Source organism: Taeniopygia guttata, chromosome 12 (genome assembly GCF_048771995.1).
Source record: "Taeniopygia guttata chromosome 12, bTaeGut7.mat, whole genome shotgun sequence".
NCBI classification, from domain to species: domain Eukaryota; kingdom Metazoa; phylum Chordata; class Aves; order Passeriformes; family Estrildidae; genus Taeniopygia; species Taeniopygia guttata.
Window position 1 is genome coordinate 16,941,570 of NC_133037.1, and position 14,268 is coordinate 16,955,837.

Below are 14,268 nucleotides of genomic sequence, written 5' to 3' on the forward strand. Positions count from 1 at the left end.
AACCCGCGGCTCCCGCGCTGCCGGCGGCGGGCGGGGAGGAGGGCGCGCCCGCACCGCTGTCACGTGGTGCGGGCGCCGGAAGTGGCGCGGGCGGCGGCGCAGGCGGCGCTCGGTCGGTGTCGGCGGGCGGCTCCGGGCCGCCCCCGTCCCTTCACCCCCGGCCCCGCTCCTGCCGCCGCCGCCCCCGCCATGGGCGCCAGCGGCTCCAAGTCGCGGGGGCTGTGGCCCTTCGCCACGCCGGCGGCGGGCGGCGGCGGCCCCGAGGGCCCCGGCGGGCAGCAGGCCCTGGCCCGGGCGCGGGCCGCGCGCGCCGCCACCCCCTTCGTGTTCACTCGGCGCGGGTGAGGCGCGGGCGCGGGGGCGGCTCGGCTGCCACGGGCGGGGGGCTCTGCTGCCGGCCGGCCCCTGCCAGGCACGGCACGGGGGCGGGAGGAGCCGCCGGCAGCGGGTGGTGGCTGCAGCTCCCCGGGGAGCGGGACCGGCCCCGGTCCCGGCTCCCGGCCCGGCCGGCAGGCTCTCATCCGGCTCCTTCCCTCTCCTCTCGGCAGCTCCATGTATTACGATGAGGACGGGGACCTTGCTCACGAGTTCTACGAGGAGACAATCGTCACCAAGAACGGGAGGAAGCGCGCCAAGCTGAAGAGGATCCACAAGAACCTGATACCTCAGGTAGTGTGCGGGGAAGGATGGGGGAAAGTGAGTGCCAAGCGCCACGGGGACACTTGAAGTCCGGCCTTTACGGGAACCATCACCATCACCCTCGGGGCATGTTCTTCCTGCGAAGGTGGAGGCTCTCTCCTCCTCCGCAGTGTCTGCCTCAGAGCCACGATTCCTGTGTGTCCTTGCTCACACCCGTGTCACCTGAGGCTGTGACAGGAAAGGGAGAGCTGGGGGCACCCTCCAGCTGCCTTTTTTGAAGAGGAGCAGTGCCTGAGCCTGTCAGAACTGCCAGGCAGGGGAAGATAGCTCAGCTGGGTGTATGTTGTGGGGCACAGGGTGCCAGGCAGCCCTGCATGGCCATGGAGTCTCCTTACAAGCACCTTCCGCGAGGTGTAGGGTGTTGTGCAGCCTCAGCCAGTGTCATGTCACTGTGGAAGGCCAGGCTCTGTGTTAGCGAGCAGCAGCCAGAGCCCATCAGCTGCTGACATGAGCTTGCACGTCCCCTCCAGCTGCTCAGCAGTGTTGACAGCTCTGTGCTTTGCCCTTCAGCAGAAAAGTCTCTTTAAATAAGCAAGTGGTGTGAAGCTGGGGTTAGGATGTCGAGTGAGGATCATGGTGCAGGGGCAGGAGAGCCTGCATGTAGGAATCCTTTGGGGGCATAAATGGAAAGAGCAGATCAAAACAGGGCTGGAGAGAGCCTCTATCGAAGTCTTCCCTAATTAAGCAGAAAGGCATGGCTGTAATGAGCAGCTGGGGAGAGCTGTCAGTGTACTCTGAGGAGTGGGCAGCCTCTCAGCTGGATGGAACTCCTCTGAGTGCTGAGCAGGCAGTTGTGGATGGAAGGATTTGGTGCTGCTTCCTGGGCTGGCATTCTAGCAGAAGCAGGCTTGGCGTATGGAACTGAGTCCTTGTTCATGTGGGTTGAAACTCACACAGTTGGAAAGCTCAGCTGAGCTGGAGCGGGCAGGTACCAGCACTGAGCAGTCCTTTGCCAGCTCAGGTTTTACTCTGGTTCTGCGGGTGCAGGCCTAGCCCTGAGCCCCTGCTCTCCCTCTGCCCCAGCCCCCCAACCTGGTGCTGTAACAGGAGAAGGCTGGGATGGGGCATGGGAACGGTTCCCATGGCTGGTGTGGAGGGAGCGTGCATTCAGCAGCCTCCCCCCTGCACAGAAAGCCGCTTTTCTGTGCGCCAGCTGCCCCGGCTGCGTGCTCTCAGAGAGCTCTTTTCATTCCTCTAAATCCCGTGAATGAAAGGTGCCGCATGAAAAGCCCAGGCAGCCAATATCTGCCAGTCACGCACCAGCTGCTGCACGGGCAGTGCCTGGCAGAGCAGCTCCCTCCTTTCTCGCCCTGCCATGTGTGGCAGCCAGCCGTGCCGCCCTCGGCTCTCCAGGGACGAGTGCGAAGGGCAAAGGGCTGTGCTTTGTGTGCTGCTGCTCAGGTGTACCTGGTGCCACGGGCGATTTATGGAGCCTTGTCCCTCCGGCTCCTCCAGGGCACAGTGTTCTCTGATACTGGGTGACTGGCAGGGCTCAAGGATGTTGATTGGTCGTCCCTTCTGCTCACCACTCTGACTCTTCTTTCAGGGCATAGTGAAACTAGAGCATCCTCGCATTCACGTGGATTTCCCAGTGATTATCTGCGAGGTGTGAGTCCCAGACATCGCTGCTGCCCGTGGGTGGGAGGCCCTGCCCCACCTCTCCAGCCTCACTGGGCCAGGCTGCATCGTGTTCCCACCGAGGAGGACTCCAGCCATGTGGCAGGATGGTGGCTCTCCCCTCGGCTGGAGGGTGAGGCAGGACGGAGCAGGCCTTCGCAGGAGATGCGTGACTCTGTGCAACGACTGCTTAAAAACATCCTCGCTTGAGTCAGAAGACTAAAATACCTTTTGTAGCCTTTAGCCGACGTTTGATGGGTAACTGGAACTGCAAACAAGCTGCTGTGATTGAGCTGTGAAAGGGAGAGCAAGCCTGCACTTCTCATCAGAGAGAATCCCCTGCTTCTCAGGTATGCGGCCCAGGGAGAGCCAGGGCACGGTGACGCCCTGCCCTGCACCCCGAGGTCCCTGGGGCCCGCAGGTTAGATGGCCAGTGCTGCAGCACGTCCCTTTGACACCAGTGTGATGTGACACTCCCCCATGTGGGTTTGTTGATGGAGGATAAGCAGAGCAGACTGAGGGGTCTCAAAGCACATTGGGCTGGCTGCTGCTCTCCTCTTGGGAAGGGGATGGAGATCAGATGCCACTGTCTTAGACCTCGGTCTCTTCCCCCACTGTGTTTCCCCACTTAGGCCAGTGCTGGGGAGGTTGGCTTTACTGCTGCCTGCTGGAGATCTCTGCAGTCCCTGGCCCCTGCTGGTGGCAGCAAGGTCCCAGCTCTGCAGTGGACTTGCCTCCCCCATCGTCACACTGGCTCCTGCTGAGCGCCGTCCCTCGCCTGCTGCGGGGCTGGGCTGCCGGGCAGCTCCCTCAGCCCTGCTGCTGTTTGAACATACCTCCCTGTAGGCTGGGCCTCGACTGAGCCAAGCAGGAAAGGAATCCTGTCTTCCTTCCCTGTACCCCCGAAACAATCAATTGGTGTACCTGCCCCGGCTTGGAAATCTCCCTGGCGATGTGAACTGTGGTTCCTCCCGCATCCCAGCTGGTGGCAGGAGGAGAGATGCGATGCACTTTAAGGGAGGCTTTCTGCCCCTCCTCGGAGGGTCCTGCTCTTTTCTCCTCTTTCTTCCCACCTAAGAGGGTTGAGGTCTTGGTGGCACCGGAGAGCCTCTCAGCCCTGTGTGTGTCCAGCTGCTGGGGGAAAGTCCTGAGCCCAAATGCCCTTTGGCAGCACGAGGAGCCCCTGCCTCCTTGCTCAGCTGTGCCCGGACCGGGCAGGCAGAGGAGGATCGGCAGCAGGCACAGCTTTAAAGTGGGTCAGAGCCTACTCCCCACAGCAGCCAGCTCGGCTTTCCTCCTCTTTCGTTCCAGAACTTATTTACTTTCTAAGCACTTCAGATGTTTGCTACCTCGATTTTTAATTTAAGCTGCTGGCACTTGGCTGCCAGCCCTGTTGGTGTCCACGTTGGATGTATCCATCCCCGCGTCCGCTGAGAGCCGCCCGGGCGCGGGGCCACATTCCCAGCTTCGGGGAGATAACAGCGACGTGGCTGTTGCTGTCTTCCTGTCACCACCTCTTCCCTTCACGTCCCTCCACCCGCGGTTCCCATCGACAGGAGTGAGCACACAGGGTGAAATAAATGTGCTGGCTGCCACCAGGCAGGAAGGTGGAAGGGCAGGGCTCATCTACACTGTGATGCTGGCCGCTCCTTTCGACATCTTTTGTTCTGCTTGCTTGAAAGAGTCTTGTCTTAAAACAATCCCTCACTGAAGTGTTTCTTATTTGCACCACCTGCTCTTGAGTTTCTCCCTGGCTGGAGCTCCCTGGGAAGGGCATCCCTTGGGCTCCACAGGAGAGCAGGAGCTGCTGTCCCCAGGAAGAGGAGAGAAAACCATGGCCGTGCTGTCTGTGCTGCCTTGCCCCATTGCTGTTTGAGGGCGCAGGAAGCTGCACCGACCCTGCCTTGGGCATGGGGGAAGGAGGAGGAGGAATGGGGAGGGGGTTGGCGCTGTTTGCCTGCCCCAGTGGGGAGCCCCTCACCTGGCTACCAGCCAAAAATCTGCTGGCAAGGCATGGCCCAAACCCAGGGGAGGGGGCAGAGACTGTGACCAGCTTAGCAAGGATGCTTTTGTCCTTTCTGACAGGCTGCCCATCCTCCCCCAGCGTATTAAACATGCATCCCCAAAACCCAGGCTTTCTCCCACTCTTCTACCCCCTCAGTGTCACCGGAGTGGCAGTGAACCTCTGCAGGTTGCCAACAAGCTGCATCCTTCCCCACTTCTTCCCAGGCTGGTCCCCACAGCAGCCAGCCCCCAGGACCCCAGCAGTCCTGCAGCAGCAGGGCCTTGGGAGCACCTGGAGGGATCTTAAAAATGTGAAGGTCACTGTAAATAGTATCTGTGTCCACTGTGGTGTTGGAGCAAGCAAAAAAAAAAAAAAAAGAAAACCACGAAAGTTTTCCTTTTAATTCTATTTTTTTTTTTTTTTTACAATTTCTGTGCAACATTGTGCTTTCCTGTGTGGATGTGTAGCCGAATCGTACTCACCAACACTAGGCTCCTTGCTCCTCTAGCGTGTGGGTAGGACCCATGGGTTTGGGAAATGTACACTACTTCTGGTCCTTCCTCCCAGTGCATCTGTCCACTTTTGTTAAATTTCAATAAAATTATTTGTAGAGCCCACAGGTCCCAGAGCTATCTTACTGGGGAAGGCAGATGTACCTGAGGGAGGGTGGACTTTGAGCCCCCCGTTTTTTCGGGAAGGGTGTGTTTGTGCACGTGTGGCTGAGCTGATGGTGAAGGACCCCCGAGTCACAGCCATTTCCAGGTTCTCCAGTTGGCACATGGGACTGGCAGGAGTTGGTGGCTGTGCCAGGCTGTGACTCTCTACTTGTAGCTGCCCTAACAGCTTTTAAATGTAAAACTAATGTGAAGTATATGTAATTTCCTTGTTCATTCCCGAGGGCTGGAGCTGAGGCCTCTCCTCCCTTGCGGGTACAGCGGTGTGAGGAGCGGGGTTCGCAGCAGCCTGGCCTGAAGCTGACTCTTCCCCTGGCTCCGCCCGAGCCCTGCGGGGGGAGGATCCGCCTGTCCGCTCCTTCCTCGCTGCCAAATCAGTGCCTCATTCATCACGGGGGCCGGCGTGACCCTGTGCCGGGATGTCCCCCGAGCATTGCCGGCTGTCCGTGGGGCAAGTGTGATCTCACTTTGTTCCCCACGTCCTGTCCCCGACAGCCCTGCAAGTGTTTTCCTGCAGCCACCGTCACTTCTCATCATTTCCTCCTCGCAGGCCGCTCGGAAATGAGCCGCTGATGAGAGCTGTCATGAGAGTGAGTGGTGCAGTGTGTGGTGCCAGCGCTCCAGCCTCGGGGGGGTGAGGCTGTGGCCCGTTCATCCGCAGGGACCCAGCCCCAGGAGGGATGGAGGATCCTGGTGCTTAGAAAGGGACCGGGTGGCTGCGCAGGGTGGTACAGCCGGCGGGATTACGCAAGGCGGTGGCTGTGGCTCTGTGGCTCTGTGGCTCCGTGACCCTCTCTGTGTCTGCCAGGGCCACCACAGTCCCCTCCTGCTGCCAGTGGGGCAGGGCCATGCCCAGAGCCCCCAGCCCAGGGCAAAGGCAGGTGCTGACGTCCCCTTCTGGCTTCATGGCTGCTCCATTCCCAAGCTGACCTCCTCTCACACCTTGCCCAGACCTGTCTGGCACCAGTGGCTGTGACTCATGCCCCGTTATCTTTATCTGCCATCCGTGAGGGATTCCCATCCTCCTGCTGCCTGCCTGGAGCAGCTTGCCTGCTCAGCTCGCCCTGGTTGCTGCCTGCTGCTGCCACCCCACACCCCTCTACACTCTGGAAATGACTTGGAATGATCTCTTGTGCAAGGGGAGGCTGGATCTGCCCAGCTGCCCCTTCCCAAAAGCAAGTCTTACCTGTGGGAAGGAAGGAGGGAAAGGTGATGCTCCCACTGAGGGGACAACAGTGAGAATTTGCGTCACACTGAGGACTTCCAGCCCTCCCAGCAGTGGAAATCTGTGACCCCTCTGGCCACCCCACAGCCGGTGGGGCTGGATACCTTTGCATGAGGAGGATGGAAAATTTTAGCTGCTGGCGAAGGGAGCCTGTTTACTGCCCAGAGGGGAAGGGCAGCGCCTGCAGCACTGGGACTTCTTGGCTCCCTGCAATCTCTCCCAAGGGCTTTGGCAGCCAACGCCCGGCCAGCCGCTGACCTTCCCAGCCCCTCTCCCAGCCGGTGCCTGGCACTGCCCGCAGGCCAGGCTGAGCTGTGGGGTGCAGCCCGGATTTGGAGTGGCCAGCCTGGACGCAGTGCCCATCCCTAGCAGGGCTGTCCCCTCTCCGTGGGAGCTTCACCACAAAAGCTGACACCTAAGTGGTGCCACTAACTGGAGCCAGCTGTCGGTGCCTGCGGCCAGAGCTTGGTGAGGCACCAGGAGTTGACACCGAACAATGCTGGGCTTGGTGCTCCCGCCTGATCCTTTGGGAGCTGGCGGGTGGCTGGGGAGCACTTCCGTAGATTCAATCCCGCTTCCTTCCCCTGTCAGCCCCGGCACACCCTCGCAGTCTGGCGCTTCCTGCGCGGGGCACCCCCATGGCCCTCAGCCCAATGGGGCCAGCCCTGGCCAGAACCAGCGGGGACAGGCAGCACATGAGGACTGCCACATGCCACACGGCTGGTCCCCGAGCCCTGCCTGTCCTGTTGCCTGCCAGAGGGGACTGGCCGGAGCCTCAGCAGTGCTCTGGGAAGGAAGGCGCCCCAGCCCTGTTACACCCGTGGCCGCCTTTGTCCTCTCCAGGCAGGAAACCCACAGGGCCATGGCTGAGTCAGCAGCACCGATTGCCCTAGCCCTGCACAGGATGTCCTGTCCGGCACAGCACCGCCCTGGGGTCACCACTGTCCTGGGGACACTGCTGCTGCAGGGACACTGCTCTTCTGGTGTCACCGCCACCTTGACGACACCAGCATTCTGGCTTGCCAGCACTCTGGAGTCGCCACCACTGTAGGATCACCAGCTTTTTAGGGACAACATGGTCCTGATACACCATCCTGGGGTCACCACCATTCCAGAGTCCCCACTTGGGAGTGATGATGATCCTGAGGACACCACCGCGCTGGGGTCACTCTGGTTTTGGAGTGACCGCTCCCCAGGGGCAGCAGCAGCCCCGGCCCCAGCCGCAGCACCCCGCTGGGGACAGTCCCGTACGCGGTCCCCTCAGCCCCCTCAGCCCCCTCAGCCCCCTCAGCCCCGCTCCCCCGCCAGCCGTGGCGCCCCCTGCCGGCCCCCACCGCGGCCCCGCCCCGCCCCCTTCCGCCGCGTGGGGGGGCGGGCCCTCCCGGGCCGTACCAATCGCGGCGGGACAAGGCATGAGTCCCCGGCGCCCGGTGCCCGACACCGCGGCCCCACGGAGGTGTGTGTGTGCGGCGGGGCTCCGCCGCCGTCGGGAGCCCGGGGCCCCGCGATGGTCGGTGCCACCAGCCCGGCGCGGCGCGGCGCGGCGCGGGCGGGGCGCGGGGGCGGGGCCGGCGCCCCCGCGGGTGGTGCGTGCCGGAAGGTTTAAAAGCGGCGGCGGGGGGGCGGCGGCGGTGCCGGAGGAGCCCGCGGCGGGGGATGGCCTGAGGCGCGGTGAGAGCCGCGCGGGGAGCGGGAGCGGAGCGGGGCCGCCGGGGGCCGCGCCCCGCCGCTTTGTCTGCCCGGCTCGAACAAAGGCAGCGCCGCGCCGGCACCCGGGGGAACACGAGCGGGCGAAGGCGCTCTGGACCGGGATTCCCGAGAAGCAGCCCTCAGCCGGGGCTCAGCCCGCACACCTCGGAGCTCTCTGCCCCGGGAGGGGACTTGGATCAGGGTCTGCCTTGGGGGGTGCGGGCAGATCGGCCGCTGCCTGCACCCCCTCCTGCCGGCCCCCCTTTCTGACCCTGTTCTCCTGCCGCCTCCAGGTCCTGTCGGGCAGGATGCGCGGGGGCTGCGCGGCGGCGGTGGCTGTTCCCTGGCTGGCTCTGCTGGCCTTGGCCCGGCAGCCCCCCGAGAAGCCGTCGGCCGCCCCCCATCTCACCCGCCGGCCCTTCCTGGTGGCTTGGAATGTGCCCACCCAGGACTGCAAGCCCCGCTTCCAGGTGTCGTTCGACTTTAGCATCTTCGACCTGTACGCCTCCCCCAACGAGGGCTTTGTGGGGCAGAACCTCACCATTTTCTACAAGGAACGCCTGGGACTCTACCCCTACTACACCCGTCAAGGTGTGGCCGTCAATGGTGGTGTCCCCCAGAACAGCAGCCTGTCCGAGCACCTCGCCCGCCTCCAGGAGGGCATCAATAAGTACATCCGCTCATCCACCAAAGAAGGGCTGGCCATCATCGACTGGGAGGAGTGGCGGCCCGTCTGGGCTCGCAACTGGAAGCCCAAGGATATCTACCGGGAGGCATCCCAGGAACTGGTGTTACAGCGTCAGCCCACCTGGCCCCCTGAGAAGGTGAACAAGCAGGCAGCATTTGAGTTCGAGTCGGCTGCCCAGGAGTTCATGGTGAGAACCCTACGCAAGGCCAAGAGCTTCCGACCCAAACAGCTCTGGGGGTTCTACCTCTTCCCTGACTGCTACAACCACGACTACAGCAAGAACAAGGAGAGCTACACCGGGCAGTGCCCAGATGTGGAGAAGTCTCGCAATGACCAGCTGAAGTGGCTGTGGAAGGAGAGCATGGCGCTCTACCCCTCCATCTACCTCGACCCGCTCCTGGACTCCACTCCGAACAGCCGCAAGTTTGTGCGGGCGCGGGTGATGGAGGCCATGCGCATCTCGCAGAAGCACCACGATGACTACTCCCTACCTGTCTTTGTCTACACCCGACCCACCTACATCCGCAAGCTGAACGTGCTCAGCCAGGTAGGGCTGTACCACTGGGACGTGCTCATTCCAAATGCCGGGCATCTGGGCTTTGAGGTCAGCTGACGTGGTTCCTCTGCCTGTGCATTGCACCTTGCTCCCATGGAGCAGGGTGGCTCTGGAGGCTGGTGTTGGCACTCATGGTGTTACTGGCACCCCATGGTCTGACTGTTTCCATGTGGTGGGAAGCAGCACCATTTGGCACGGGGCGGGCAGCTGGCCCCAGGGAGCAGGAGGGGTGCTTCCTTTCCTAGGACCTCCAGCTCAGCCCCTGTCTGGGCTGGATGATGGGTTGCCACAAATTGTTTCCCTTATGGATGGATGTCTGGCAGCAGGACTGGCACCAATGGTGATTATCTCCAGGGAAGTGCCTGGGGTGTACTGCAGGACTCAGGTCCTGGCAGCTGGAACCCTGGGGTGTGTGAGCCCACAGCCCTGTGCTGTGCTGGCTTAGCCCCTGAGGAGGAGGGCAGTATTGGGAAGTCTTGTCCCCCAGTTGTTGGGACAGTCCCTTTTCCCTGGCGCGGAGATTGGATCCCTGGTCCTGCAGTGGACACTTTGGAGCACACTGTGCTGGGGCTGTGGGTGCTGCATGGGCTCTGTGGGTGCTAACTGGACCGTGTTCCCACAGGCGGACCTGATCTCCACCATCGGAGAGAGCGCAGCACTGGGTGCAGCTGGGGCCATTTTGTGGGGTGATGCAGTTGACACCAGAAACCGGGTAAGTTTGGGGTCAGTGTGGGAGGTAGATTGGGTGGAGGGATCACCTGCCCCAGGGGAGGACCAGTGGCTGAGCTGGCCTCTCCATCCAAGTTACTTCTCCCTGGGTCACACCTTGGTGCTTCCCTTTCCCTAGGAGTTGTGCCAGTTCATGAAAAACTACCTGGAGGGGGACCTGGGACGCTATGTTGTGAATGTCACGACAGCAGCAGAGCTCTGCAGCACGACGCTGTGCCAGGGCCGGGGTCGCTGCCTGCGCCAGGACAGCCACGCCGATGTCTTCCTCCACCTCAACTCTACCAACTTCCAGCTGCGGCGCCGGGATGCCGACCACCCCGAGCGCCCCCTCTTCTGGGCCGAGGGCCAGCTCTCCTCTGCTGACATACTCTTCCTACGGACCCACTTTCACTGCCACTGCTACCAGGGCTGGCAGGGCAGTGGCTGCCAGACACGCGCTGGCCCCCGCAGCGATGCCCCTGGCCCTTTGGCACCGCTGGGACTTGGGGTGCTGTTGCTGCTTGCAAGCTGGTGCTACCCGCCCCTGGACTGAGCTGTCCCTTTCTCTGGTGGTGTAGGAGGAACCTATTTAAGATATCCCTACCCTGCCTGGGAGGCAGCTAATTATGGAGGGCTGTCCCTCACTGCGGTGGTGTGGGGGAAGAGCTCTGTGGTTGCCCCATCTCTACTCACCCTGCTGCAGTGCAGGTGCCCTTCATGGGGATGGGGGAGGAGGGGAACCCCTCTCCTGTTGTAAGGAGAGGGATGGGGGCAAGAGGGACACGGGGGCGGGGAGCGGGTACTGCGTGGTGCTGATCCCCCGTGTGCTGCCCCACACTGAAGTGCTTTACCTCGAATAAAGCTGGGTCAGACTGAGAGGTGTGGGCTGATTTGGGCGAGTGGGGCACGGGTCACTCAGCTCGCGAACACAACCGCGGGGTCGGGGCGGCCGGGAGCGGTGTGTGGTGGTATGCAGCTCGGGGAAAGCCCTGCTGTGCTGGGAGCTGCCCCGCGGAGCCGGAGCCGCTCGGGGAAGGGGCTGGAGGGGCCCGTGGGGCCGGAGCCGCGTGGGCAGCCACGGCCGGGCCACCCACGTGGAGGCGGCGTGCGGCCCCGCCCCGGCCCCGCCTCCAGCGGGATTCCCCGCGTGGCCCGGCCCCGGGCCGTGTCCGGGATGCGGGGCTGGAGCCCCCGGCATCGGGATCGCGTGGGGACACCGTGCTGCGCGCCACGGCCGAGGGTAGGTTCAGCCCCGCGGGGCCGGGGACAGCCCTGGACCGCGCCCGCCCCTGAGCTGCGCTGTCCCGTGCCACGAGTGTCCCCCAGCGGTGCCTTGGCGTGGCTCGCTGTTCCCGACACTGCCCTGCTCCGCCTGTGCCCGTGCAGCCTCTCCGGCCACTGCCCTGTCCTGAAGGGCGCCCGTGGGCACGGAGCGGCCCCGCGTGGCACAGCCACCTCCCTGCCCACCGCCTTGGCTGCAGTGAGAGCCCCCGTGCCGCGCTCTCTGTGGCCGCTGTCCTGTGCTGGGGGTGTCCCCGGGCCGTGCCTTTTTGTGTGAGTGTGAGTGGCCCCGGGCCGTGCCCTCCTGCGCCTGCGGTGCCCACGCGGCAGTGTCCCCTGCCACCGCGGGCTGTGTCGCGCCGGGTCCTGCCCGGTGCCGTGAGCTCCCCCCGGTAGTATCCCCCTCCCGCCCGGCGCAGCCCGCGTCCATCGCCGTGACCTTCGTCCCCCGCCCCGTCCGTGTCTGTTTTGTCTTTCCATCGCCGGCCAGTCATGGGATGTTGACTCTGCGCATTCCTTCCAGCCCAGCCCGCCGCCGCCGCTCATTACGCGCGGCTGACGCTGCTGTCCCGCTCCGGGGCCGCTCTGCTGGGCTCCAGCTGCTGATAAATTCGGGGACTTTGAGGAGGTGCAAGAGGTGACCTGGCTGACCGGCACCGCTTGGGAATGGAGGTCTGGATTAATGCCGGTCCTGACTTGGGGATAAAAGCTTCAAGGTCTCAGCTCTCCCCAGGCAGCTCCAGGACTCACCCTGAGCACACCAGCATCATGGCATCAGCGTGGTCCTGCTGGGTCCTCCTGCTGCTCCTGCCTGCCCTGACCCACGCCGGAGGACCTGGTCCTGTCCTCGTCAACCGCCCCTTTGTCACCATCTGGAACATCCCCACTGAGCGCTGCGCCGAGAAGTACAATGTCTCCCTCAGCCTGGAGGTCTTTGATGTGTTGGCCAATGACCAGCAGTCCTTCACTGGGCAGGACATCACCCTCTTCTACAGCGACAAGATAGGTCTCTTCCCCTACTACACATCAGGGGGGGTGCCAGTGAATGGAGGGCTCCCCCAGAATGCCAGCCTGGAGGCTCACATCCAGCAGGCCACCCAGGACATCAAGGTGACCCTGCACAGCCCTGACTACAGTGGGCTGGCTGTCATCGACTGGGAGAAGTGGCGCCCACTGTGGATCCGCAACTGGGACTCCATGGAGATCTACCGGCAGAAGTCGGAGGAGCTGGTGCAGCAGCAGCACCCGCAGTGGCCTCCCAAGGAGGTGGAGGAGATGGCCAAGCAGCAGTTTGAGAAGAGCGCCTGTGATTTCATGAACAAGACCCTGTGGCTGGGCAAGAGCCTCCGTCCCAGTGCCTACTGGGGCTTCTATGGTTTCCCCGACTGCTACAACAATGATTTTGATAGCCTGCCCTACAATGGGACGTGCCCAGATGTGGAGCAGCAGAGGAACCAGAATCTGTCCTGGCTCTGGAGGGGCAGCCAGGCACTCTACCCCAGCATCTACCTGCCCCTCTGCCTCAATGGCACCAACAAGGTTCTGGCCTACGTCCGGCACCGCGTGGCCGAGGCTTTCGCTGTCCAGCAGGGAATCCTTGACAGTGGCATCCCCGTCCTGCCCTACTCCCAGATCGCCTTCGAGCGCACTCTGGACTTCCTTTCCCAGGTGATGGGGATGTGGGGATAGTGGGCACCTCTTGGGCTGATGGGCTGGCACCAGAGAGTCTTTATCTCTGCTGGGGCTATGTGGGGGCTCTGTGCTGACTTCTCCTCTCCCTGTGGGTGCAGGAGGACCTGATGAACACCATCGGGGAGAGCGCGGCTCAGGGTGCTGCTGGCATCATCCTCTGGGGCAGCCTGGACTACAGCACCTCCAAGGTGAGTGCAGACCATGGCATCAGGTCCCTGTCAGCAGGGACCCCCAGTTCCTCAGCTGTGCAGGGCTGTGACACCGAATGCCATTGCAGGAGATGTGCCTGAGGCTGAAGGACTACGTGGAGGGGCCCCTGGGTCGCTACATCGTCAATGTGACAGCCAGTGCTGACCTGTGCAGCCAGACCCTGTGCTCCGGCCGGGGCCGCTGCGTGCGCCAGGACAAGCAGCAGGGCTACCTCCACCTGGACCCCTCCCGCTTCACCATCGACCTGCATGCTGGCAAGCCCTGGCTGGTGGCTCAGAGCCTGGAGCCTGGGGAGGACATCTCCAGACTGGCCAAGGAGTTCAGCTGCCAGTGCTATGACAAGTGGCAGGGACCCCGCTGTGACACCCAGGGCTTTGCCAAGTGACCCCCACACAGTCCTCCCACCCTGAGGACACTGGGGCAGACAGGGTGACACTACCTCAGCACCCTTGCCATGGGGTTGAGAACCTTATTGTGGGACTCTTAATAAAACCAGAAAGCACCAGCAAGTGTCTCCTTGTCTGCTGCTGCAGCACATTTTGGGGTGGCAGTGTCCTCCTGCAACACCAGTGCTGCCTTGTGATGCTGCCAAGGGCTGTCCTTTGGGCTGGGAGCTTGGCAGGTAATGCCTCGGAGAAACCACAAGGAAAAAAGAAAATCTATGGGAAAAGACATAGGAAGAGGGGATGATGGGGGAAGAGGATGAGAAATGGAAGAATGATGGGGAACGGCCAAAGAGTGGAGGCAAAGGGGGCGAGAAGATGTGATTGTGTGCTGTAGTTGAGGGAGGGTGTGCTCCAACCCCTCATTGTGCACAGAGGAGTGGCCTGAAACCAATACCTCTGCTTTGATTTTCCCCTGGATAACCATGTGCAAAGCAGTTAAGTCCACAAATGATATGCAAAACCACTGATTTCTGTAACCCAGGCCACGGGCTTAACTGTACCTATCTCAAAGCAGTTGGGAGAAGGCGTGAAACCCTGGCCCAGCTGAGACAAAGATGGATGTTGATATTGGGGTGGGGAAATCACATGAACATTTATCTGATTTTAGGCTTGAATTCAGGTAACTTCTCCTTTTTGGGACTGCACAGCATGGCACTCTGCATGTACTGGGGACTTACAATGCTGCACCCTTAATTTTTAAGCTGGTTGGTGTAAATCATTGCAGAGGTACTACATTTCTTATGTTCACTTCTTATTACATTGAGGAGGATCTGAGAAG

General features: G+C 62.2%; 3 protein-coding genes across 5 annotated transcripts; all 3 read left to right on the forward strand.

Moving 5' to 3' along the window:
- Positions 1–58: 58 nt before the first annotated feature.
- On the forward strand, positions 59–4,936 carry TUSC2 (tumor suppressor 2, mitochondrial calcium regulator). The gene is made up of 3 exons (XM_030283036.4): positions 59–341; positions 549–669; positions 2,246–4,936. Exons 1-3 carry the CDS (start codon positions 190–192, stop codon positions 2,309–2,311), a joined length of 339 nt encoding a protein of 112 aa, XP_030138896.1. The 5' UTR covers positions 59–189; the 3' UTR covers positions 2,312–4,936.
- Positions 4,937–7,598: 2,662 nt separating this feature from the next.
- On the forward strand, positions 7,599–10,737 carry LOC100228780 (hyaluronidase-2). 3 transcript variants are annotated; one of them, XM_072934984.1, is made up of 4 exons: positions 7,599–7,676; positions 8,203–9,144; positions 9,776–9,865; positions 10,001–10,737. In XM_072934984.1, the coding sequence occupies exons 2-4, from the start codon at positions 8,218–8,220 to the stop codon at positions 10,412–10,414; spliced, it is 1,431 nt and encodes a 476-aa protein (XP_072791085.1). In that variant the 5' UTR covers positions 7,599–7,676; positions 8,203–8,217; the 3' UTR covers positions 10,415–10,737. The 3 variants fall into 3 exon arrangements, with proteins under 3 accessions (XP_072791085.1, XP_072791084.1, XP_030138968.1); XM_072934983.1 differs by lacking the exon at positions 7,599–7,676 and adding an exon at positions 7,713–7,730; XM_030283108.4 differs by lacking the exon at positions 7,599–7,676 and adding an exon at positions 7,774–7,891.
- Positions 10,738–10,977: 240 nt separating this feature from the next.
- On the forward strand, positions 10,978–13,549 carry LOC100219184 (hyaluronidase 1). The gene is made up of 4 exons (XM_002189566.7): positions 10,978–11,101; positions 11,666–12,810; positions 12,933–13,022; positions 13,112–13,549. Exons 2-4 carry the CDS (start codon positions 11,809–11,811, stop codon positions 13,427–13,429), a joined length of 1,410 nt encoding a protein of 469 aa, XP_002189602.5. The 5' UTR covers positions 10,978–11,101; positions 11,666–11,808; the 3' UTR covers positions 13,430–13,549.
- The last annotated feature ends 719 nt before the right edge of the window (positions 13,550–14,268 follow it).

Excerpts from the sequence above, each read along its gene's own strand:
- LOC100228780 (XM_072934983.1), top strand. Across the intron at positions 9,145-9,775 it reads AGCTGAACGTGCTCAGCCAG|GCGGACCTGATCTCCACCAT; the intron begins GTAGGGCTGTAC and ends GTGTTCCCACAG. Across the intron at positions 9,866-10,000 it reads CAGTTGACACCAGAAACCGG|GAGTTGTGCCAGTTCATGAA; the intron begins GTAAGTTTGGGG and ends CCCTTTCCCTAG.
- TUSC2 (XM_030283036.4), top strand. The coding sequence starts at position 190 with ATGGGCGCCAGCGGCTCCAAGTCGCGGGGGCTGTGGCCCTTCGCCACG. Across the intron at positions 342-548 it reads TTCGTGTTCACTCGGCGCGG|CTCCATGTATTACGATGAGG; the intron begins GTGAGGCGCGGG and ends TCCTCTCGGCAG. Across the intron at positions 670-2,245 it reads ACAAGAACCTGATACCTCAG|GGCATAGTGAAACTAGAGCA; the intron begins GTAGTGTGCGGG and ends CTCTTCTTTCAG.
- LOC100219184 (XM_002189566.7), top strand. The coding sequence starts at position 11,809 with ATGGAGGTCTGGATTAATGCCGGTCCTGACTTGGGGATAAAAGCTTCA. Across the intron at positions 12,811-12,932 it reads CTCTGGACTTCCTTTCCCAG|GAGGACCTGATGAACACCAT; the intron begins GTGATGGGGATG and ends CTGTGGGTGCAG. Across the intron at positions 13,023-13,111 it reads TGGACTACAGCACCTCCAAG|GAGATGTGCCTGAGGCTGAA; the intron begins GTGAGTGCAGAC and ends ATGCCATTGCAG.